General features: G+C 45.2%; 1 protein-coding gene across 1 annotated transcript in view; it reads left to right on the top strand.

Annotated features, from left to right (window-relative positions):
- LOC140389686 (uncharacterized) overlaps nt 1-24644 on the top strand; it is a 45155-nt gene that overhangs the window by 146 nt on the left and 20365 nt on the right. Inside the window, exons 2-4 of the mRNA XM_072474063.1 lie at nt 6267-7770; nt 23381-23486; nt 24321-24468. Coding sequence (XP_072330164.1) covers nt 6282-7770; nt 23381-23486; nt 24321-24468 — 1743 coding nt within the window. The 5' untranslated portion in view covers nt 6267-6281. The remainder of the gene's footprint in view (nt 1-6266; nt 7771-23380; nt 23487-24320; nt 24469-24644) is intronic.

Here is a 24644-nt window from a genome sequence, read left to right as displayed (position 1 = left end):
CCATCCCTTGGGTATCAAACTGCGTCTGCTGAAGGGGGCCACGGAGCTGCGGGTCCACTGTACGGCGCTAGGGAGCTAGCCTGGGGATGGAGGATTCAGTCAGGCCCCCGGATGAGGGGATTTCGGCAGTGTCGAGAACTCTGGAGATGGGGAGAGTGGACAGAACCCCGGAGGTGGGGAGAGTGGACAGAACCCTGGAGGTGGGGAGAGTGGACAGAACCCTGGAGGTGGGGAGAGTGGACAGAACCCCGGAGGTGGGGAGAGTGGACAGAGCTCTGGAGATGGGGAGAGTGGACAGAACCCCGGAGGTGGGGAGAGTGGACAGAACCCCGGAGGTGGGGAGAGTGGACAGAACCCCGGAGAGTGGACAGAGCTCTGGAGATGGGGAGAGTGGACAGAACCCCGGAGGTGGGGAGAGTGGACAGAGCTCTGGAGATGGAGAGAGTGGAAAGAACCCTGGAGATGGGGAGAGCGGACAGAACCCTGGAGGTGGGGAGAGCGGACAGAACCCTGGAAATGGGGAGAGCGGACAGAGCCCTGGAGGTGGGGAGAGCGGACAGAACCCTGGAGGTGGGGAGAGCGGACAGAACCCTGGAGGTGGGGAGAGTGGACAGAGCCCTGGAGGTGGGGAGAGCGGACAGAACTCTGGAGGTGGGGAGAGCGGACAGAACCCTGGAGGTGGGGAGAGCGGACAGAACCCTGGAGGTGGGGAGAGCGGACAGAACCCTGGAGGTGGGGAGAGCGGACAGAACCCTGGAGGTGGGGAGAGTGGACAGAACCCCGGAGGTGGGGAGAGTGGACAGAGCTCTGGAGATGGGGAGAGTGGACAGAACCCCGGAGGTGGGGAGAGTGGACAGAACCCCGGAGGTGGGGAGAGTGGACAGAACCCCGGAGAGTGGACAGAGCTCTGGAGATGGGGAGAGTGGACAGAACCCCGGAGGTGGGGAGAGTGGACAGAGCTCTGGAGATGGAGAGAGTGGAAAGAACCCTGGAGATGGGGAGAGCGGACAGAACCCTGGAGGTGGGGAGAGCGGACAGAACCCTGGAAATGGGGAGAGCGGACAGAGCCCTGGAGGTGGGGAGAGCGGACAGAACCCTGGAGGTGGGGAGAGCGGACAGAACCCTGGAGGTGGGGAGAGCGGACAGAACCCTGGAGGTGGGGAGAGCGGACAGAACCCTGGAGGTGGGGAGAGCGGACAGAACTCTGGAGGTGGGGAGAGCGGACAGAACCCTGGAGGTGGGGAGAGCGGACAGAACCCTGGAGGTGGGGAGAGCGGACAGAACCCTGGAGGTGGGGAGAGCGGACAGAACCCTGGAGGTGGGGAGAGCGGACAGAACCCTGGAGATGGGGAGAGCGGACAGAACCCTGGAGATGGGGAGAGCGGACAGAACCCTGGAGGTGGGGAGAGCGGACAGAACCCTGGAGATGGGGAGAGTGGACAGAGCCCTGGAGATGGGGAGAGCGGACAGAACCCTGGAGGTGGGGAGAGCGGACAGAACCCTGGAGATGGGGAGAGTGGACAGAGCCCTGGAGATGGGAAGAGTGGACAGAACCTAGAGGTGGGGAGAGTGGACAGAGCTCTGGAGATGGGGAGAGTGGGCAGAACCATGGAGATGGGGAGAGCGGACGGAACCCTGGAGATGGGGAGAGTGGACAGAGTTCTGGAGGTGGGGAGAGTGGACAGAGATCTGGAGGTGGGGAGAGTGGACAGAGATCTGGAGGTGGGGAGAGTGGACAGAACCCTGGAGATGGGGAGAGTGGACAGAACCCTGGAGATGGGGAGAGCGGACAGAACTCTGGAGGTGGGGAGAGCGGACAGAACCCTGGAGGTGGGGAGAGCGGACAGAACCCTGGAGGTGGGGAGAGCGGACAGAACCCTGGAGGTGGGGAGAGCGGACAGAACCCTGGAGGTGGGGAGAGCGGACAGAACCCTGGAGATGGGGAGAGCGGACAGAACCCTGGAGATGGGGAGAGCGGACAGAACCCTGGAGGTGGGGAGAGCGGACAGAACCCTGGAGATGGGGAGAGTGGACAGAGCCCTGGAGATGGGGAGAGCGGACAGAACCCTGGAGGTGGGGAGAGCGGACAGAACCCTGGAGATGGGGAGAGTGGACAGAGCCCTGGAGATGGGAAGAGTGGACAGAACCTAGAGGTGGGGAGAGTGGACAGAGCTCTGGAGATGGGGAGAGTGGGCAGAACCATGGAGATGGGGAGAGCGGACGGAACCCTGGAGATGGGGAGAGTGGACAGAGTTCTGGAGGTGGGGAGAGTGGACAGAGATCTGGAGGTGGGGAGAGTGGACAGAGATCTGGAGGTGGGGAGAGTGGACAGAACCCTGGAGATGGGGAGAGTGGACAGAACCCTGGAGATGGGGAAAGTGGACAGAGCTCGAGATGGGGAGAGTGGACAGAGCTCTGGAAATATGGGGGGAGTAGACCGAACTCTGGCGATGGGGGGAGTGGACAGAGCCTGAGATGGGAAGAGTAGACAGAACTCTGGAAATATGGGGGAGTGGACAGAGCTGTGGCGATGGGAGTGTGGACAAAGCCCTGGAAATGTGGGGACAGTGGACAGAGCTCTGGAAATATGGGGAGAGTGGACAAAGCCCTGGGGGTGGGGAGAGTGGACAGCCCTGGAGGTGGGGAGAATGGACAGAGGTCTGGAAATATGGGGAGAGTGGGCAGAGCTCTGGAAATATGGGGAGAGTGGACAGATATTGTATAAAGTGCTGGTGATGGGTCTGGGGGAAATTAAAATTAGAGAGCCTTGGAGATTTGGGGGATCGGGCACAATACCCTAGGGACCAGATGCTGGGTGGCACGATAGTGTATAGGGCCCAGCAGATATTGGGGTTGGGTATGAATAGCGTAGAAGCCCTGGATACAAGAGGAATGATCCACTGTGTGTGCATTGAGGACACTGCCGATAGATGTTGGGAGAGAGACTGCACGTGGTGTGGGGTGCAAGTACAGTGTGCATGGAACATCAGAAATATAGGCGGGAGGGTGCAAAGCGAGAGCCCTGGAAAGGGGGGGAGGGGGCGGGGAAGTGGCATGCACACTGTATGCAGAGAGCCCTGAAGGTCGGAGGCGTAATGCATAGTGTGTGTGTGTGTGGAGTGTCCTAAAGATGGGGGGAATGCATGGATCTGAGTGGTGTGGTTTTGGGTGAGCGTGAAGATGACTGTACAGAGGGGTTCTGTATTGATATCTGCTGCATACTTGCTTTACAAACAATGGGTCAAATTGTGTCCTTCTGTGCTGTATGATTCTATGATATAGGGTTAATAAGAATATCAAATACTTAAGTCTGCTTCCCACAGTGAAGCATGAAGATATGGTAAAATGAGTAGAAAAACTAAAATTTAATTTCTTTCTGCAATCTTAATCACATGCCCAACTTCCCAGGCCAGTCAAAGTTATTTGCTGGTTTAGATAGCGGGCAAGTATTTGTTTTCCACTTCAGGATTTCTGCCTTATTTGTAAAAAAAAAACAACGGTGGCAGCTGTTGGAATGTCTTATGGCAGCATTGCTTGTTTGATGGTTCTTTAACTTATAGGAAGTTGGTTTGAAGAATGTGTGGTTTAAGTACTCATCTTTAACCTCTCACACTGGCTTTCCTTCCAGTCTGAGCCAAAGCATCAGGTCTAAGAACTGAGCCAGGTCCGTGAGCTGGCTACATGTGGGGAAACCGGATCTGCTCCATGTGAACAGCACAACAAGATAAATTAAACCAGCTGTGGTTCTGGTCTGCGAATAGTGGATATCTATTTAGCACAGCATTTTCCAAGGATATTGCTTTGTGAACATTACAAATTTGTCATAGATGGTGATCTTCGGCCACCATAAGTTCACAAACCATCTAGGGATCAAAGAATATTCAACTATCATAACGCTCCAAGAGCATAATAAGTTTAATGAATATTTCCTATCAATGCCAGGCAGTAATAAAATATGCATGATTACTTTAAAAATTGGAATGGCAATAGAATTGACTGGATAGACAGTACAGACTGTTGATTAACCAGATCATGTAATAGACTGAAATGGGCATCCGGAATAAAGCATTGTACTTGGAGCTCATTGTAACTAAATTTGAGAATGAATTTTGTTTAACCAGAAAGAAAATTCTAGAAACTATTTTTTTTGTTTTCCAAATAACTCTAATATGTTTCTGAAACATTCTTATTTTTCATATCTCACTGTCCAGCTAACTCTCGTAGAACATTTCATAGAATCTTATGCACAGAAGGATTCCCATCATGTCATTATTTCTAAAAGAAAATACAGACCCAAAGCACCGTAACAATGCATTTTCTGATGAAAATGTTTGTCCCTCATCTTAAGCTATGGCTTTTAAAAAATGTTAAACGGCTGAGCCTTTTATTTTAACAGTGCCAGTTGTTCCTTTTCTGTCCAGATTTTCAGACGGTTTTGATGTTCACGTGAATGAGTGCTTCATTTCTGCTGCCATTATTCCAATGCTGCAAGTGGCCCTTTATAATTATGTTTAATTTTAAACGTTTGCAGCCAGTTTTACTTTTTATACTTTAGATGGTTGCACACAGCTTGCTCGCCTTCTGTAACTAGCCAAAGCACAGTATGCCTGAGACAACAATATGTATAATATCTATGTATAATATCTGCTTTTGAACTCTGAGAAAAATAAAACCTGGATTGAACTCCTGCCGAAACTGACTTTGAAAGCCACTTCTGATTGCAAATTATGGATCCTCCGTTAAATAAGTTTGGAGTCTCAATCCAGTTCCAAATTAGCACAAAACTGCCCTGAATATAACACTGTTTAGCAACCTCACCTGGAAAAGGAAATGGGGTAGGGGATATAGACTGGTGCAATAGATGGTACTCTTTTCAAGTTGGAGCAAGGCACAGAGAGCCTTACTCTGCATCTAGCTGTGTTGTGACTGCCATTGGATGCCTGAAATGGGTAGAATTCTATTCCCATCACTAAGAACATTGCTTCACAGCTCCAGGGTCCCAGGTTCGATTCCCGGCTTGGTTCACTGTCTGTGCGGAGTCTGCACATTCTCCCCGTGTGTGCGTGGGTTTCCTCCGGGTGCTCCGGTTTCCTCCCACAGTCCAAAGATGTGCAGGTTAGGTGGATTGGTCATGCTAAAATTGCCCTTCGTGTCCAAAATTGCGCTTAGTGTCGGGTTACACGGTTATGGGGATGGGGTGGAGGTGTGGGATTGGGTAAGGTGCTCTTTCAAAAGAGCCAGTGCAGACTCGATGGGCCGAATGGCCTCCTTCTGCACTGTAAATTCTATGATTAACCACACATTCCAATGAGGTGTTAAACTGAGGCTCCATTTGCCCCTTCAGATGGATCTTAAAGATTCCATGCCGATATTTATCCTTTGCCAGCCACCACAGATGGGAGCTGGCTGTGTGCAAATTGGTTGTTTAATTTCCCTACTTTACGACAGTGACTATACTTCAAAAGCTGTAAAGCACTTTGAGACATACTGAGGCCATCAAAAGCAATGTAAAAATGCAAGTCTTTTTCGCTGGGTGGGATTTTTCATGGAGTTAATTTATAGCGCAACTATAGTTATTAACTATTACTAGTGCAGTTTGCACAGTGGTTTAACAAAGTTCTCCCGATGACAGCCCATCCATTTTTCCAGGGAAGTGGGTTCCTTGAAAAGATGATTAACCACAACTTGCTTTCCAATTGGAATGGAGGACAATTGAAACTCTCAGCACTCGAGATAACTATCTGAAACCTTTAAAGGATGTGGTTGACGGAAGCAATTTGCATGCCTGCTCTCTAGGATGGACAACATAAGGCACAATTGATAGATGTAGATGTAGAGATAGCGTACAGATAATTAATAAATAAAACTGGTGGGAGTAATTTGCTCAAATTCACTTTTAAACCTCAGATTAAGCACAAACAACAGACTACAAGTAAAGTTTCCTGTTTCCCAGATTGACCATTCTTCTGTGTGACTAATACAGCCAGTTTATTTTAACATTTTGTGGTGTGGGTCCCTGTTGGTGAGATGTGGGTTACGATTATCAATACTTATTTCCTGCAGGATCCATGAAATCAATTAAGAAATCAGATTAGAGCTTCATCCTTCGGTTTGGGCTGAATTCCAACTCGGATCCCAGATTTTGAAAGGCCACCACATCAGCTATATCTTTCCAAAGAAGGTGTTTAAACTCACTGTATTGGTTCTGATATTTAAGAAATTATTTTCAATGTATACTTTAAAGTTTTGTTTTCCTGTTTCCTCAGCCAGACTGTCAGACTATGAAGGAGCACAGCAATGGCAAATGCTGTAAAAGATTCTTGAGGGCAAATCTTAGAGAGCAACTGCGATCCCACCACAGCAAATGGAAGCAACTGGAAGGCTCGCTGTGCTCCCAAAGACAGTTTTATTATCAACAGAAGCAACGTCTGTGGCTGTCAATCAGGAAAAAACGGGTCAGGTCTGTGCTCAGAAAAACGCTTTTGGATTGTCAACAGTGCAGATCTGTGAAGGACACCAAATGTTTGAAGGCGACACAGAACGAATTGTTGAACTCGAACATCAATGACATACCAACCGAGGAAACATGTACAACAACCTTGGCACCCCACGAGGAAGGAGAGAGTAAGGGACATGAAATTTGTGAAGTTTGGAACAGCAATGCTGTAGCCCCAGATTCTGACTGTAAATCGATTTTATATTGTAAAGCAGTCTCGAGAAATCTAACTGCACCTGCCAAGGTAACTTGCCCCAAATCCCAGCAACAGAACAACAGTGGGCTTCAAGGCAAGATTATAAATCAGAAGCTATTAAATGGTTATAAAAGAATAGACTTCCAAGTGAGCAAAGATTCTGTGAACAATTTACCTCGAAAGACAAAGCGGCAGCTGAAAGGGCACAAAATCTGTCTGCTCTACAGGAAATCGTCTCTCTTTAGCTTCCATTATAGAATATTTAATAGTCAAAACAGGCGGAAAAAATCTACCAGTCAAAAGCAAGAGAAGCTAAACTGGGTGCAATCTTCAAATTCAAAAAAGGCTGGCCAATGTTTGGATAAAATGGCATGTGATATGACTTCTCTGGCATCGCCCAAAGGTGAAGATCCCAACCAAAACTTGCAGTTTACTTCAGATCAAGATCAGAATAGTGGTACATCAGAGACAATGAAACAAGACAAGAATTCCTGCCTGTCTAATTGCCGTGAAGTTTCACTTTTACCCCTTGATGAGAGAATGGACATTTCACAAACGCAGGACGGAAATGCTGATTTTGTTTATTCAAGTGAAAAGCCTGTTGAAAATAATCAAACAGTTGACGAAATCGCAAAAACATTGTTACCTCCCTTGAGCCCTCTTGGATTGGATACTAGTGCCAACCAGCTTATGGGTGCAGATAAGTGGCCGAAAGCCGACGGGACATCCCAGTTATTTACTGTCTCACAGGGGAGACTTTCAAACCAAACCCCAGTCTGTGATGGGGAGATGCAGGTCATCGATGCTATAATGGACTCGAGTCCTGTATCATGTAGACACACAAACGCTTCTTCTCTTAATGAATCTGGCCAGTCAGTATGTTTGCAAAGTGGTGAGCCATGTCCTGTGCTTCAACCGCAGCTGATGGACCACATTTACTATAGATCTACCAAGGAACAAACTGAGCACACATTGGTGAGGACTGAACTGCCTGCTAGAAGTCTGGCCGAAAAGGGAAAGGAGAATGAATCTCATACCTGCTCTGTTGCCAGTGAACAATTAATATCCTGTATTCATGGTACAGTTGCCGGTTTAAGAAAACCTTTTCTATTTCTTTCTAAGATTATACTACTTTTTAAAAGAATAGTTTGATGAGAAATACAGAAATTAATCAGCAATCAGGCTGTTGTCCATTTGCCACAATAATTCTGCAGATGAGATGCAAATGGGGGAAGAGGAGTATGTCACTTTAAAAAGTGCTCCCATAAGCATCTTTATTTTGAACGAAAGGTGCATTGTACTTTTTAAGTAGTTTGAAAGAACTTTAAAAAAAATTATATGCTTCAGCGGTGGTGCAGTGGTTAGCACTGCTGCCTCACAACACGTGAGGACCCGGGTTCGATCCCGGACCCGGGTCACTGTCCGTGTGCAGTTTCCACATTCTCCCTGTGTTTGCATGGGTCTCACCCCCACAATCCAAAGATGTGCAGACTAGGTGGACTGGCCACGCTAAATTGCCCCTTGGGGAAAACAAAGAATTGGGTACTCTTTATAAAAAAACATTTTTTTTTAATGTTTTTAATTTTTGAAGCAAATGGGGGCGGGGGAGTATCTTTCTTTTCTATTTAGCAGGTGGTTGGTGAATCATATTGTGCAATTCTTCTATCGGAAATCCCGATTAAGAAATTCCAGAGCTTTGATATCTTGTCTGTTTCTCAAAAATCTTTAAACAAACAATTGTTCTGATGACTAAAGCCAATGGCATTGTAAAATGAGAGGCAAGCTGAGAGAAGTTACTGAGATTGCTGCGTGAGGAAGTTGCATTGATGCTTCAGGTGCAACCTGGAACTTTAATTGTGAGCTTCAAATAGGCTTCCTCATCTTGGTACCTCCTTGCTGTTATTTCCTCTGAAATTATTTGAACAAAATATTTTTTTTAATGTAGAAACAAACAGTTTGTTACAGTTGATCATATCATTTTCTTGTAAAACAGGAAAAGGAAATTAGGGAAAGACTAAAATTCTGAAGGAAATTTGTAAAAGCTAATAAGGAAAGCTACGAGAGTGCATGAAAAAGCTTTTGTCAGGTACATTAAAGGAAAACCTCTCAAAAGGGTTTTTTGAATTTATAAAGAGCAAGAGAATAACTAGGGAAAGAGTAGGACCAATTGAGACTATGTAGATAACCTGTGTGTGGGCCCGGAAGATGTGGGTACATCCTCAATGAATACTTTGTGTTAGTCTTCACAATGGGAAAGGATGACGTAGATGTAGACATCAGGGTGGAGGACTGTGACTTATTAGAGAAAATTAGCATGGCAAGAGGGAGGAGGTACTAGCAGGGTTTAGCAGCCTTAAAAGTAGATAAACGCAGAGGTCCAGATGAGATTTATCCCAGGCTGCTAAGGGAGGAGATATTCAGGGCACTGGCAGTAATTTTCAAATCCTCTCTGGCCACAGGTGAGGTACGAGAGGACTGGAGGACTGCTAACATTGTCCCATTATTTAAAAAGGGAGGTAGGGGTAGACCAGGAAATTTCAGGCCAGTCAGTCTAACTTTGGTCATGGGAAAGTTACTAGAAAGAATTCTGAGGGACAAAATATATCTGCACTTGGATAGAGATGGATTAATCAGGGATAGTCAGCATGGGTTTGTTCAGGGAAGGTCATGTTTGACACATTTAATCAAATTTTTTGAGGAGGTAGCCAGGAATGTTGATTCGAGTGATGCCTTTGATCTGGTCTATATGGACTTTGGCAAGACTCTTGATAAGGTCCCTCATAGCAGTCAAAGTACGGGTTCAAGCAATCCAAAACAAATTGACACATTGGATCCAAAATTGGCTGAGAGCCAGGAAGCAGAGGGTGATGGTAGAGGATATATGTGACTGGAAGTCAGTTTGCAGTGGGGTTGGTAGGGCTAGGTGCTGGGTCCCTTGCTATTTGTGGTGTAAATTAATGATTTGGAGTTGAATGTAGGGGGTATGATCAAGAGGTTTGTAGATGACCTGAAAATTGGAAGGGTGGTAAATAGTGAGGAGGTAGCATAATCTGCAGGAGGATATCGATAGACTAGTCAGGTGGGCAGAGCCATGAAAAATGGAATTCAATCCAGAAAAGTGGGGTAGTGCACTTGGGTAGGGCTAACAAGACAAAGATTACACTATGAATGAAGGATCCTGGAAAACTACTGAACATCAGAGGAACCTTGGCAGTGCATATCCACGGTTCCTTGAAGGGACAGGGCAGGTAGATAAGGTGGCTAAAAAGACATGTGGGATACTTGCCTTTTATTAACAGATGCACAGAGTACACAAGCAGGGAGGTCATGCTGGGACTTTATAAAACGCTGGTTTGACCACAATTGGAGTGCTTACTGCGTGCAGGTCTGGTCACCACATTATAGGAATGAAATGATCGCATGGAGCAGGTGAAGAGATTTTACCAGGATGCTGCCTGGGCTGGAGGGTTTGAGCTATGAGGAGAGATTGGATAGGATGGGGCTATCTTCCTTGGAGCAGCAAAGGTTGAGAGGGGATCTGATAGAGGTGTATAGGCATTGATAGAGTGGCTAGAAAGGCACTTTTTCTGTTACTCAAGGGGTCACTAACCAGGGGACATAGACTTGAGGTAAGAGGGAAAGAGCTAAGAGGGGAATTGAGGAAAAGCTTTTTCACCCAGAGAGTGATAGTTGTCTGGAACTCGCAGCATTAAAGTGTGGTTAACTCAGAACCCCTTGTAACATTTAAGAAGTATTTAGATATTCACTTGCACTGCCTTAACCAGGGCCAAGTGTTGGAAATGGGATTAGTGTAGTCAGATCTTTGTTGACTGGTGTGGTCACCATGGGCTGAATGGTCTCCTATGCTGTAAACGTCTGAGTTTAAATAATGGATGTTGATCATTTTATTTTTAGGAGGTTGTCTTGATCTAGTCTACAGGATTCTTAAGGGGGAGGGGGAGCAACCAGCAGTCGTGGTGCACATTGGCACCAATGACATAGCTAAGAAAAGGGATGAGGATCTAAAAAGTGATTTTAGGGAATTAGGTTGGAAGCAGGACGAGCAGAGTAGTAATCTCAGGATTGCTAGCGGTGCCATGTGCTAGTGAGGCAAGGAACAGAGAGCGAGTGCAACTGAACACGTGGCTACAGGACTGGTGCAGGAGGGAAGGCGTCAGATATGGAGATCATTGGGATACTTTCTGGCCAAGGTGGGACCTGTACATGAAGGACGGGTTGCACCTAAACTGGAGGGGCACCAATATCCTGAGCGGGAGGTTTGCTAGAGCTCGTCGGGAGGGTTTAAACTAGTTTGGCAGGGGGAATGGGAACCAGAGCTACGGATCAGAGGATCGGGTAGCTGTTGAACAGGCAGAAATAGTATGCAGCGAGTGTGTGAGGAAGGATAGATAGTTTTTTTTTTAATAAACATTTTACTGAGGTATTTTTGGTATAGTAAGAACAACAAAATAGACAATATACATGAAACCATAAACATAGTGCAAAAGCCGTTTACCTTTCGTACAGGTCCCACCCTTATTGACCCCCTACTCTAAAATATACTACTCCCATCTCCCCCCCCCGGTCTACTGCCGATTAATTTTCCGCAAAGAAGTCGACGAACGGTTGCCACCTCCGCGTGAACCCTAACAGTGAACCTCAAGGCGAACTTAAGTTTTTCCATACAAAGAAAGCTAGCCATGTCCGATAGCCAGGTCTCCGACTTCGGGGCTTTGAGTCCCTCCATGCCAATAGTATCTGTCTCCGGGCTAACAGGGAAGCAAAGGCCAGAACCTCTTCCTCCTCCTGGATTCCTGGATCCTCCGACACCCCAAAAATCACCACCTCCGGACTCAGCGCCACCCTTGTTATTAGAAACCTTGGCATGACGTCCGCAAATCCCTAACAAAATCCCCTAAGCTTTGGACATGCCCAAAACATGTGGACATGGTTCGCCAGTCCTCCCTCACATTTTGCGCACCTGTCCTCCACCCCAAAGAATATGCTCATCCGGCCACTGTCATGTGAGCCCGGTGAACAACCTTAAATTGTATCAGGCTGAGTCTGGCGCATGTTGCGGACGCGTTGACTCTACTCAACGCGTCTGCCCATAGACCATCCTCTATCTCACCTCCCAGCTCCTCCTCCCACTTGCGCTTCAGCTCCTCAGTCTACGTCTCCTCCAACCCCATAAGCTCCTTTTAGGTGGGAAGGATAGATGGTTGATGGGACAAGGTTTTGCACTCAGTGGGATGGGTTAAAGTGTGTCTGTTTCAATGCAAGGAGTGTCAGGAATAAGGGAGATGAACTTAGACCATGGGTCAGTACTTGGAACTGCGATGTGGCCATTACGGAGACATGGATTTCACAGGGGCAGGAATGGTTGTTAGATGTTCTGGGGTTTAGATGTTTTAAGAAGAATAGGGAGGGAGGTAAAAGAGGAGGGGGAGTGGCACTTTTAATTAGGGAGTGCATCACAGCTGCAGAAAAGGAGGTAGTTGAGGGTTTGTCTACTAAGTTAGTATGGGTGGAAATCAGAAACAAGAAAGGAGCAGTCACTTTATTGGGAGTTTTCTATAATAGCAGTAGAAAGATGGAGGAACAGATTGTGTGGCAGATCTTGGAAAGGGGCAGAAGTAACAGAGTTGCTGTGACTTCAACTCTCCTAATATTGACTGGCACCTCCTTAATGCAAATGGTTTCGATGGAGCAGATTTTGTCAGGTGTGTCCAGGAAGGATTCTGATTCAATATGTAGATAGGCCGACAAGGGGGAAGGCCATATTGGATCTGGTGCACGTCAAAGAATCAGGCCAGGTGTCAGATGTCTCGGTGGGAGAGCATTTCGGTGACAGTGACCACAACTGTTGACCTTTATCATAGTCATGGAGAGGGATAGGAACAGACAGTATGGGAAAGTATTTAATTGGGGGAGGGGAAATTATACTGCTATTGGGAGCTGAGGAGCATAAAGTGGGAACAGTTGTTCTTGGGGAAATGCACAACAGTAATGTGGGGTTGTTTAAGGAGCACTTGCTGCGAGTGCTGGATAGTTTTGTCCCACTGAGCCAAGGAAGGAATGGTAAGGTGAAGGAGCCTTGGATGACAAGAGAAGTGGAGCTTCTAGTCAAGAAGAAGAAGGAAGCTTAAGTAAGGTTGAGGAAGCAAGGATCTGGCACGGCTCTAGAGGGTTACAAGGTAGCCAGGAAGGAACTCAAAAATGGACTTAGGAGAGCTGGAAGGGGGCATGAAAAAGCTCTGGCGGGAAGGATTAGGGAAACCACTAAGGCATTCTACACTTATGTGAGAAATAAGAGGATGATCAGAGTGAGAGTTGGGCGATCAGGGGTAGTGGAGGGAACTTGTGCCTAGAGTCTGAGGAGGTAGGGGAGGCACTAAATGAATATTTTGCTTCAGTATTCACTAGAGGGAGGGACCTTGTTGCTCGTGAGAACCGAGGGAACCAGGTTAATAGGCTCAAACAGATTGATATGAAGAAGGAGGATGTGCTGGAAATGTTGAAAAGCATCAGGATAGATAAGTCCCCTGTGCCAGATGGGATATACCCAAGATTCCTATGGGAAGTAAGGGAGGAAATTGCTGCGCTGTTAGCGATGATCTATGCGTCCTCACTCTCCACTGGAGTAGTACCGGATGATTGGAAGGAGGCGAATGTTGTTCCCCTGTTCAAGAAAGGGAATAGGGAAATCCCTGGGAACTACAGACCAGTCAGTCTTATGTCTGTGGTGAGCAAAATACTGGAAAGGATTCTGAGAGATAGGATTTATGATTATTTAGAAAAACATAGTTTGATTAAAGATAGTCAGCATGGCTTTGTGAGGGGCAGATCATGCCTCACAAGCCTCATTGAATTCTTTGAGGATGTTACGAAACACATTGATGAAGGTTGGGCAGTGGATATGGTGTATATGGATTTCAGTAAGACATTGCATAGAATCATAGAATTTACAGTGCAGAAGGAGGCCATTCGGCCCATCGAGTCTGCACCGGCTCTTGGAAAGAGCACCCTATCCAAGGTCAACACCTCCACCCTATCCCCATAACCCAGTAACCCCACCCAACACTAGTGGCAATTTTGGACACTAAGGGCAATTTATCATGACCAATCCACCTAACCTGCGCATCTTTGGACTGTGGGAGGAAACCGGAGCACCCGGAGGAAACCCACGCACACACTGGGAGGATGTGCAGACTCCGCACAGACAGTGACCCAAGCCGGAATCGAACCTGGGACCCTGGAGCTGTGAAGCAATTGTGCTATCCACAATGCTACCGTGCTGCCTTTGATAAGGTTCCCCATGGTAGGTTCATTTAGAAAGTTAGGGGGCATGGGATATAGGGAAATTTGGCTGCCTAGATACAGAATTAGCTGGCCAAAAGAAGACAGCGAGTGGTAGTGGATGGAAAGTATTCCGTCTGAAGGTCAGTGACCAGTAATGTCCTGCAGGTATCTGTTCTGGGACCTCTGCTCTTTGTCGTTTTTATAAATGACTTGGATGAGGAAGTGTAAGGTGGGTTAGTAAGTTTGCCGATGACACAAAGGTTGGTGGAGTTGTAGATAGTGTTGAGGGCTGTTGCATGTTACAACAGGACATTGGCAGGATGCAGAGCTGGGCTGAGAATTGGCAGATGGAGTTCAACCTAGATAAATGTGAAGTGATCCATTTTGGAATGTTGAATTTGAATACTTAATACAGGGTCCACGTACATAGATCCCTCAAAGCTGCCACCTAGATTGATAGGGTTGTTAAGAAGGCGTATGATGTGTTGCCTTTCATTAACAGGGGGATTGAGTTTAAGAGTCGCGAGAGTTTGCTGCAGCTTTATAAAACCCTGGTTAAACCATACTTGGAATATTTTGTCCAGTTCTGATCGCCTCATTATAGGAAGGATGTGGATGCTTTGGAGAGGGTGCAGAGGAGATTTACCAGGATGCTGCCTGGACTAGAGGGCATGTCTTATGAAGAAAGGTTGAGGGAGCTAGGGCTTTTCTCACTGGAGCGAAGAAGGAAGAGAGGTGAATTAATAGAGGTGTACAAGGTGATGAGAGGCATGGATAGAGTGGATAGCCAGAGACTTTTCCCAAGGGCGGAAATGGCTGTCACGAGGGGACATAATTTTAAGGTGAATGGAGGAAGGTATACGGGAGATGTCAGAGGTAGGTTCTTTGCACAGAGAATGGTGGGTGCATGGAATGCACTGCCAGTGAAGGTGGTGGAGTAAGAGTCATTTGGGACATTTAAGCGACTCTAGAACAGGCATATGAACAGCAATAAATTGAAGGGGTGTAGGTTAGGTTGATCTTCGATTAGGATAAGTGGTCGGCACAAAATAGTGTACTAAAGCTAGTATTTATGCCTGTTCCAGTGTCTATTGTCTCACAATAAAGACTTGGAGCCTACAACCCTTAGGGCCCTGGTTTACTGCTGTGTAAGAGAGTGGCACTTCCAGCCACTAGTCGGTCTTATCATTGATTCCTATCCAAAATTTCAGAGCTGGGCTCATTTACATAAAAGATATAAGTTCCCAAAGGTTCGCAGTGCTGCCTGGAGCTTGGCTCCATGTTTGGGTGATGGTGGTTTTGGAGCAACATTTCAGATCATTCAGTAAAGAATTTCTAAATTGCTGTTTTCCTGGTCTTGCTTCCTTAGTGCAATTGATGGCTCCTCTTCTACTGTGATCCAGTAAATATCCATTATGGTGTCATTAAAGATGGAATTACTAGCAGTTTGAGGGGAGATGCCATCCTGTTAGACTCGCTACTTAGAGTGACATTCAGTGATCACATCGAAAAGGTGATGGGTGCGTGACATGTCTAAACCCCTCACACCACCTGCACCCCTTCAGAAAAGCTGTTCATGGAAGCAACGGGCAAAGTTCCAACAGAACTGGGCCATTTCAAGGCCTCCAAGGCCCAGGAATTTCCGGCCCAATCAGCTGAGAGTAGTCATCTTTCAATTCAAAGGGTTTTTCCTCTGTTTCTAAGCCTTGAGCCCTTGACTGAAGGAATAGAGTTGTCCCATTGCCAAAGCGGCCATGTTGACAAAAACAGCCCATTCACACACTAGTTGTTTGACAGAGAAAGGAGCATGCAGCTAGGATGGGATGTAGGTTGAGTGAGGAGTTGGGAATTTGGTGCAGAGGGGCAAAAAGTGCTAGTTTTTAAAAACTTTTTTCAGTCACCGGTAGTTGGTGAGTTTCTTTACTTGGATCCAGGCTTGGTGAGTGTAACTTAGCTGTGTAAATTATTAGCTGATTGACTAAATACAGTTGGACAGCAATGACAGGGCTCATGGTGTTCCGTGACTACCCCATATGGGAATCTGGAATGCACTGCAATCCCAGACAACCCTCTGTGCAGAAAGCGTCTTAGGTTTGTTGCTCTTTTTAACTGGATACTGATATGACAATTATTAATGATGATATTGCTTTTCAGAGTCGCCAGGTATCAAATGATGCCACCACAAGGTTTTGCCGGATATCGATCAAAGACCAAACAACCAGTTAGTTAGTTCAAGTTCAATGATAGTTTATTTACACACAAGAATTACTTTGACATGCAACATAAAACACTACAAGCTAAATTACACCTAACACTACAACAACCTGTACTTAACTTCAGGCACCCTGCTTTATGTAGAGGAACAAGGCCTTTGTTCGGATCTTGCGTGGCTGGGTCTGGAGAACTGACTTTGTTTCTGCTGGGCTCAACCGTCTGGTAGCGATCATTGGTCTTGAACTTGTTTTCTGGTCGTGATGCTACACTTGGTTTAGGCATAGGTCGGGACCAAGAGAAACTGAGCACATGGCAGTGTCTCTCGTTATCCTTCTTGGGTTTCGCGCTCTTTTGGGCGGTCCTTAACTTTGGACCCAATAATTCGGCAGGCTTCGATCACTGCTTTCGATTTTAGCTAATAAAGGGGTGGGTACCTTGATGGCGGGGCGTGTCCTGAGCGGTCATTGACCTTGGCTTTTTGGGCTCCCTGAGCAAAGGGAGTGGCGCCGATGAGTCTGTATCTGTATCTGTTACCTGAGTCTTTTGTTCTGGGGAAATGGGCCATTAGAATGCAAAGTAGCTGGGGGTTTCGATAGCGTCTAGTTATCTGAGTTGCCAGTATACATAAGCTCTGAGCGCCTGGGTTGACCAAATTTCCCATGGTCCTTTGCAGCTGGCCGGAATTTCCGGGATCCTTTGTAAGTGGCCATCCCAGATGGCTACAGGTTAGGCAATTTCAGCTCAAGAGTTGTGGACATTGTGAGGCATCAGAGAGGGGGAGATTTGCCTCGATGCTTGTTTCAGGAAGCAGTTACACCCTTGGGTTAGGCAGAACGTTAGAGTTGGTCAGTGGTCAGGGACCGGAGAGTGTGTCTGTGAGTCAGGCAGGTTTGGGGAACCAGCCTCAGCCCCTGACTTTGTCCCAACAGGTACAAGTTGCTTGCTATGCAGATGAGGCGAATGACGGCAAGGTAGATAAGCGGACTGACTATGACACCATGGTAATGGGGGCACAGCAGCACAGTGGTTAGCACTGTTGCTTCATAGCGCCAGGTTCCCAGCTCCGATTCCGGGCTTGGGTCACTGTCTGTGTGCAGTCTGCACGTTCTCCCTGTGCCTGCGGGGGTTTCCTCCGGGTGCTCTGGTTTCCTCCCAAAAGACGTGCTGTTAGGTAATTTGGACATTCTGACTTCTCTTTCCGTGTACCAAACAGGCTCCGGAATGTGGCGATTAGGGGCTTTTCACAGTAACTTCATTGCAGTGTTAATATAAGCCTACTTGTGACAATAAAGATTATTATTATTATTGAAGGATGCCATTCATGCAGGGGGAGTGAAGAGGAATGTGGTAATGGGAAACCGTATAGTCAGGGGTTAGATATTTTTCTCTAGCCACAACTGGGAGCTTCGAAGATTGTGTTGCCTGCCCGGTACCAGGGTTAAGAACATCTCGCAGCTGGAGAGTGGGAAGGGGGGATCCAGTTGCCATGGTTCATGTAGGAACCAATGTCATTGTATATAATAGAATTTGAGGAGCAAGGGACCAAATTAAAATGTATAACATCAAAGATAATCATTCCTGAATTGTTACCTGAGCAGCGCTCAAATTGGCATAGGGTCAAGCAGATTTTTAAAAAATAAATGTACGGCTGAAAGTGTGGTGTGGGAGGAAGGGCTTTTGATTCATGGAGCACTGGCATCAGTACTCAGCTATTCCCTTGGGCTGGGCTCCACTTGAACCAGACTGGGACCAGTGACCTGGCCAGTCGCATAACTAGGGCTACGGACAGGGCTTTAAAGTAAGAGGCGATAGAAAGGAGGTAAAGAGAGTTTGGGTGAAGGGAGATTTAGAAATCTAAAGAGAAAGGTAGAAGCATCGCAGCAGTATAGCAATGTGGGTAAGGGCAAGCAGAGTGGGTCAGGACAGAGCTTAACAAAATTTGTATATCAGCGAATAAGGACATTGCAGGGAATAAAAGTAAGAAATTAAAGTTTATTTTATTTCAACACACAAAGCATCTGCAATAAGATGAATGAACGGGTGGCACAAATAGAGATAAATGATTTAGATTTGATCGCCATCTCAGAGACTTGGAAAGAATATGTCAGAAAGTCAGACAAAATGGCCATGGAAGAACAGTAGCTCTGATAGTAAAATATGGCAAAATGAGAAAGGATCTTACCTCAGGTGGTCATGAAGTAGAATCAGTCTGAGTATAAATTAGGAACAGCAAGATTCAGGAAACACTGGGAACAGTTTATAGACCCCCTAATAGTAGTTATACCGTTTAGCAGAGCATTAAACAAGAAATTAACGGAGCTTGTAACAAAGATAATATAATAATTGTGGGCGTTTTTAAACTTCATGTAGAGCGGGACAATCAAATTGGGCTAGAGTGGGCTAGAAGGCGAGTTAGATTGCTTTTGTGAGTTTCTTGGAGCAATACTTGGAACTGACTAGGGATGAAACTATCTTAGATCTAGTATTGTATAATGAAACAGGGTTAATTAGTAATATCTTGGTATAAGATCCTCTGGAAAATGATGATCATAATACAATTGTATTCCATGTTAAGTTTAAAAGTGACATCCAATCGCAAACAGAAATCTTAAAGTTAAACAAAGCCAGTTGCGTAGGTATGAGGGGTGAACCGGTTGTTTAATCGGGTAACCAAATTAAAATGTGCGGTGGGAAATAAACAGTGGGAAACAGTTACAGAAACCAAGTAAAATCTTCAAGAGAAATATATTCCATTGAAAAACAAACTCAACAGCACATAGGTTGGAGACTTGGGCAGAGAAATTGCAAATGGAGTTTAATCCGGACAAATGTAAGGTAATGCATTTTGGTAGGTCTAACATAGAGGGGAAATACACAGTAAATAATAATAATCGCTTATTGTCACAAGTAGGCTTCAATGAAGTTACTGTGAAAAGCCCCTAGTCGCCACATTCCGGCACCTGTTCGGGGAGGCCGGTATGGGAATTGAACCCACGCTGCTGGCCTTGTTCTGCATTACAAGCCAGCTGCTTAGCCCACTGTGCTAAACCAGCCCCACATGGCAAAACTCTTAGGAATATAGAAAGTCAGAGAGATCTGGGCATACAGGTCCACAGATCTTTGAAAGTGGCAACATAAGTGGACAAGGTAGTCTAGAAAGCATATGCAATGCTTGCCTTCATTGGATGAGTCTAAAAACTGGCAAGTCATGCTACAGTTGTATAGAACCTTGGTAAGGCCGCACTTGGAATATTGAGCACAATTCTGGTCGCCACACTACCAGAAAGATGTGGAGGCTTTGGAGATGGTGCAGAGGAGGTTTACCGGGATGTTGCCTGATCTGGAGGGTGTTAGCTGTGCAGAGAGGCTGAATAGTCTTGGACTATTTTTATTAGAACAACGGAGGTTGAGGGGTGACCTGATAGTGGTTTATAAGATTGAGGGAGGCATGGATAGAGGGTGGAGGGGGCAGTCATTAGGAGGCATAGGTTTACGGTCCATGGGACAAAGTTTAAAGGAGATGTGCGAGGCAGGTTTTTTTACACAGAGGGTGGTGAGTGCCTGGAACGCGCTGCCAGGGGAGGTTGTGGAAGCAGATACATGAACGGCATTCAAAAGGCATCTTGACAAATACATGGATAGGATGGGTATAGAGGGATACGGCACAAGGAAGTGCTGAGGATTTTGGCCAAACGTGGTAGCATGACCGGTACAGGCTTGGAGAGCTGAAGGGACTATGCCTGTGCTGTATTGTTCACTCAGGAAGTTAAAGATAGTATCAGATTAAAATAAGAGGCTTACAATGTTGCAAAAAACAGTAGCAGGTCTGAAGATTGGAAGTGTTTTAAAAATGAAAAAGCTGATACAAATGGGGATAGAATGAGAGTAAACTAACCAGGAATATAAAAACAGATTTTAAGAGCTTTTTGTAAGCATATAAAGAGGAAGAGAGTAGCTAAAGTAAACGCTGCCCCCTGAGAAGCAAGGACAGATGAAATTATCACAGGGAATGAGGAAATAATAGATGCATTGAACAAATATTTTGTTTGCCTTCACAGTAGAAGACACGTTTAATACAAGAAATAGAGGGTATCCTAGGGGCTAACATGAATGAGGTATTTGGGGTAATTAATATCAGCAGAGATAAACTATTGTGAAAATGGCGAGGGGTCTAAAATGCAACAAATCCCCAAAACTTGACCTACACCCTACGTTCTTAGAGGTAGATGCAGAGATGGTGAACTGCTAGCAATGATTTTCCAAAATTTCTTCGATCTGGGGACAGTCCCATTAGATTGGAAATTAGTAAATGCTACACTTTTCAAGAAAGGTGGGAGAGAGAAAACAGTGAACTACAGGTTAGTTAGTTTAACATCAGTTGTTGGGAAATGCTAGAATCTATTATAAGGAGGCCTTAACAATTCAACAAGTCATTATGGTTTTACTACAGGGAATTCCTTCTTGACAAATTGGAGTTTTTTGAGGATAAACTAGTAGGGTTGATAAAGTGGAATCGATAGATGTAGTATGTCTGGATTTCCAAAAAGCATTTGACAAGGTGCCACACAAGGGAATAATATGCAAAATAAGGGTTTGTGGATTTGGGGGCAGTATTTTGGCATGGGTAGAGGATTAGTTAATGGATAGAAAGCAGAGATTGAGCATAAACCTGGATTGTCAAGTTGGCAGGCAGTGGATAATGGAGTGCCACAAGGATCAGTTTTGAGGCATCATATTAAAACAATCTACATTAATTACTTTGTTGAAGAGACAGGGTAATGCATTTAAGTTTTCTGATTATGAGGCAGCACGGTGGCACAGTGGTTACTGCTGCTGCCTCACGGCGCCGAGGCCCCAGGTTCGATCCCGGCTCTGGGCCACTGTCAGTGTGGAGTTTGCACATTCTCCCCGTGTTTGCGTGGGTTTCTCCCCCACAGATGTGCAAGGTAGGCGGATTGGCCACAATAAATTGCCCCTTAATTGGAAAAATGAATTGGGTACTCAAAATTTTTTTAAAGGTTTTCTGATTATACCCAGCTAGGTGGGAAGCTAAGCTGTGTAGAGGACACAAAGGCTACAAAGGGATGTAGATAGGTTATGTTAGTGGTCAACAAATGGCAGATGGAATATCGTGCAGGGAAGTGTGAAGTTATTCACTTTGATCATAAGAATAGAAATAATTTTCAGAAGTAGTGAAACTTCTGTTTCACAATGGGCTGTTTAGCACAGGGCTAAATCGCTGGCTTTGAAAGCAGACCAAGGCAGGCCAGCAGCACGGTTCAATTCCCGCAACAGCCTCCCCGAACAGGTGCCGGAATGTGGCGACTAGGGGCTTTTCACAGTAACTTCATTGAAGCCTACTTGTGACAATAAGCGATTTTCATTTCATTTATAACGTTCAGAGACTTGGGTGTGTTTGTAGAAGGAACACAATGTTAGCATGCAGCTGCAGCAAGCAATTTGAAGGTAAATAGAATGTTGCAAGGGGATTGGAGTACAAAAATAAAAAAGTCTTGCTTTAGTCGTATAGGGCTTTGGTGAGACCACACCTGGAATACTGTGTGTAGTATTGTTCTTCACACTTAAGAAGGACTATAGTTGCATTGGATGGAGCAAAGATTCATTAGATTGGTTCCTAGGATAAAGGGACTGTCCTATGATAGGCTAAATAAATTGGGCTTGTATTCTCTGGAGTTTAGAAGAATGAGAGTCAAACTGATTGAAAACAGCAAAATTCTGAGGGGGCACGATAGGGTTGATGTTGAGAGGTTGTTCCTCCAGTTGGGAAATCTAAAACATTAAAGCACTCTCAGGATAAGGGGCTGTTCATTTAGAATTGAGATGAGGAGAAATTGCATCACTCAAAGGGTTGTGAATCTTTGCAATTCTCTACCACAGAAGGTTGTGGATGAACTATCGTTGGAACACATTTAAGGCTGGAATAGACAGATTCTTGGTTTTGCGAAGAGTTAAGGGACATGGTGAGCAGGTGGAAAAATGGAGTTGAAGCCCAAGGTCAGCCATGGCCATACTGATTGGCAGAGCAGGCTCGACGGACCATATGGTCCACTCCTATTAAGCAATTTTAATTTCATTTCATTTTTCACTCCTATTTTTTTGTGTTCTTGTGACAGCAGTAGAGAGCACAATAGCTAAGTCTGACCTGCCATTCAAAGATGGGCCCCAATTTGCTCTCTTTGTTGGTGGCTTTTATTTCCCTCTTCTTAATCGAGTACCTATGGTTAATTGTAATGCCCCAGGCTAACTCAGAATCAACTGTGGACTGAACCTTCATGGTCTGTGTAGCTAAACTCAGTGGTTGGTGAGTTCCTCGCCCAAAATATGGTTGGGTCTTTATTAATAGAAGGATCACTGAAGCTGTTCAGTTTGAAAATGGAATCTTCTTTTAGCTTGTCGTGACAGTTTCTAGCGTTCTAGTTAAACAAGTTCTCAATGAGTCAAAGTACTCAAACGTTGAACTAAAAGTACAATACTGCAGGTACTGGAAATGTGAAACTAAAACAGAAAATTCTGCAAAACCTCAACAGGTCTGGCATTATCTGTGGAGAGAAACAAAGTTGATGTTTCAAGTCTGTGTGACTTCAGAGCTCTGATGAAGAGTTATACGAATTTGAAACGCTAACTCAGTTTCTCTTTACATGTCTGTTTGAAAGTTAAATCACTTCCTGTATCCCAGGAATATGTATATCCTTTTTATAGTTGATATTTTTGATCTTAAAGAAAATCTTACCATCTTCAGAAATATTTTAATCTCACATTCTCAGTTACCCCCCTTGGGCGGAGACACCCTAAATAAATTTAAATTGCTTGCATATATCAATGCCCTACTCTCCTCTTTTGTGCTACTTTTGGGTCAGGTGGCATTATTGATATAACAGAAGCAAAGAACATCTCTTGCTGTACCATGCACCACCTATAAACCAGGGCTTAGAAAGCAAAACTGCAAACTATATTAACTGTACCTTATCTGTTGTAGTAGATCGCGAAGCCAGTAGGTGCCACAGGTTCCTTCAATAGTTAGTGAGCATGATCCACGTTCAGTGAACTCTAGAACTGGTTGTTTCTACCACATGTTTTAGTGTGTGATTATCTCCAGGCTATGAGTAATACTGGACAATGTACTTTTCTGATCTATATTTTGCTTTTCTCAGCTTTCCTAGATGAGTTTTTGGGAAAGTATGGGAGTCTTATCCCACTTACCGAGAATGATGTTCTGATGAAGCTAGAGCAGATCTTTCATCAAGATTTCCACGACAGGTATGTGTGGTAGAGAGCACCTTGTGATGAATGCTTGAATAGTTTGTTTTCCTGATCCATTTGAGATTCTCCTTGACTTTGAGATTTAGCTTTTGTAAAGGGGTAACATTTTATTTATCAAATGGCTTAATTAACAAAAATGTCCCCTAAGACATTTGCCTGCATGTGCTTTTACATGCTTCATTTCAGTAGTCCAAAGCCATTTGGACTGCATTATTGGAACTGCTTGATTTTGCAAAGAAAACATATCTAATAAATTAAACCTTTCATCTGTGATTTCTCAGCAAGTATATGGCTCGTGTTATGTGTAACTATACATGTTTCTTAATGAAGCCATGAAAAATAGAACTCACATTTATAACATGCTTTATCGCTCAATTTCCAAAGAATTACTTATGAAATGCAGCCACTCTTGTGCAGGGACATGCAACATTGCTTATGGTTATAATCTAAACATTTCACTTTCTGTAAGTCCACCTGCACCACCAAACAGAAAAACCTATTTCAGCTGAAATGTTGAGTGAGATTTGGCTGTGATGTTGTCCACAGTGAAACAACTTGCCAACATTCACGGGCTAGGCTCCCACTTGTGTGAGGTACTTTATTCTGCTCATGCCTGAGCAACCAAACCTTGGTGACAGTTGGTACTTTCCGCTAAGAAGGGAAGAAAATGCATAAGTACCCTTCAAGTCTGGTGGAAAATTCCTCTTGTGCTTCTATTAAAAATGTGACCACTTTGAGTGTCCTTTAAGAGCATTGCTCATTCTAAATATGGCCCCCCTCTCAGTACAGAGACCATTTTAAATTGTATCCTCTATGTTCTGTGTGTTTCAGGAAGGTCTTCATCCGAATGGAAGTACGAAAGTATCAGAAAGCGCAGGTGAACAAACCAGTGTCCAGTTTCCAAGTGGTTTACAACAAGCATGTTTTGACTTTGGATGACCTGGCTACGCTTTATGGAGAAAACTGGTTGAACGATCAGGTCAGACAAGAGGACAAGTTGTGCCAGAAATGTTTATCTGTAATAGACCCTTGTGAGGGTCACATGTACTTCAGAAAGGTGACAATTTGGTTTATTGTTAGAGTGAGGTAGAGGTGTAAACATATAAAAATGAGCTATTTTTAGACTAAGGGAAGGTTGTAGTAGCCACCTTCTAC

Source organism: Scyliorhinus torazame, chromosome 14 (genome assembly GCF_047496885.1).
Source record: "Scyliorhinus torazame isolate Kashiwa2021f chromosome 14, sScyTor2.1, whole genome shotgun sequence".
Lineage (NCBI taxonomy): Eukaryota > Metazoa > Chordata > Chondrichthyes > Carcharhiniformes > Scyliorhinidae > Scyliorhinus > Scyliorhinus torazame.
This window is presented reverse-complemented; position numbering and strand designations above follow the sequence as displayed.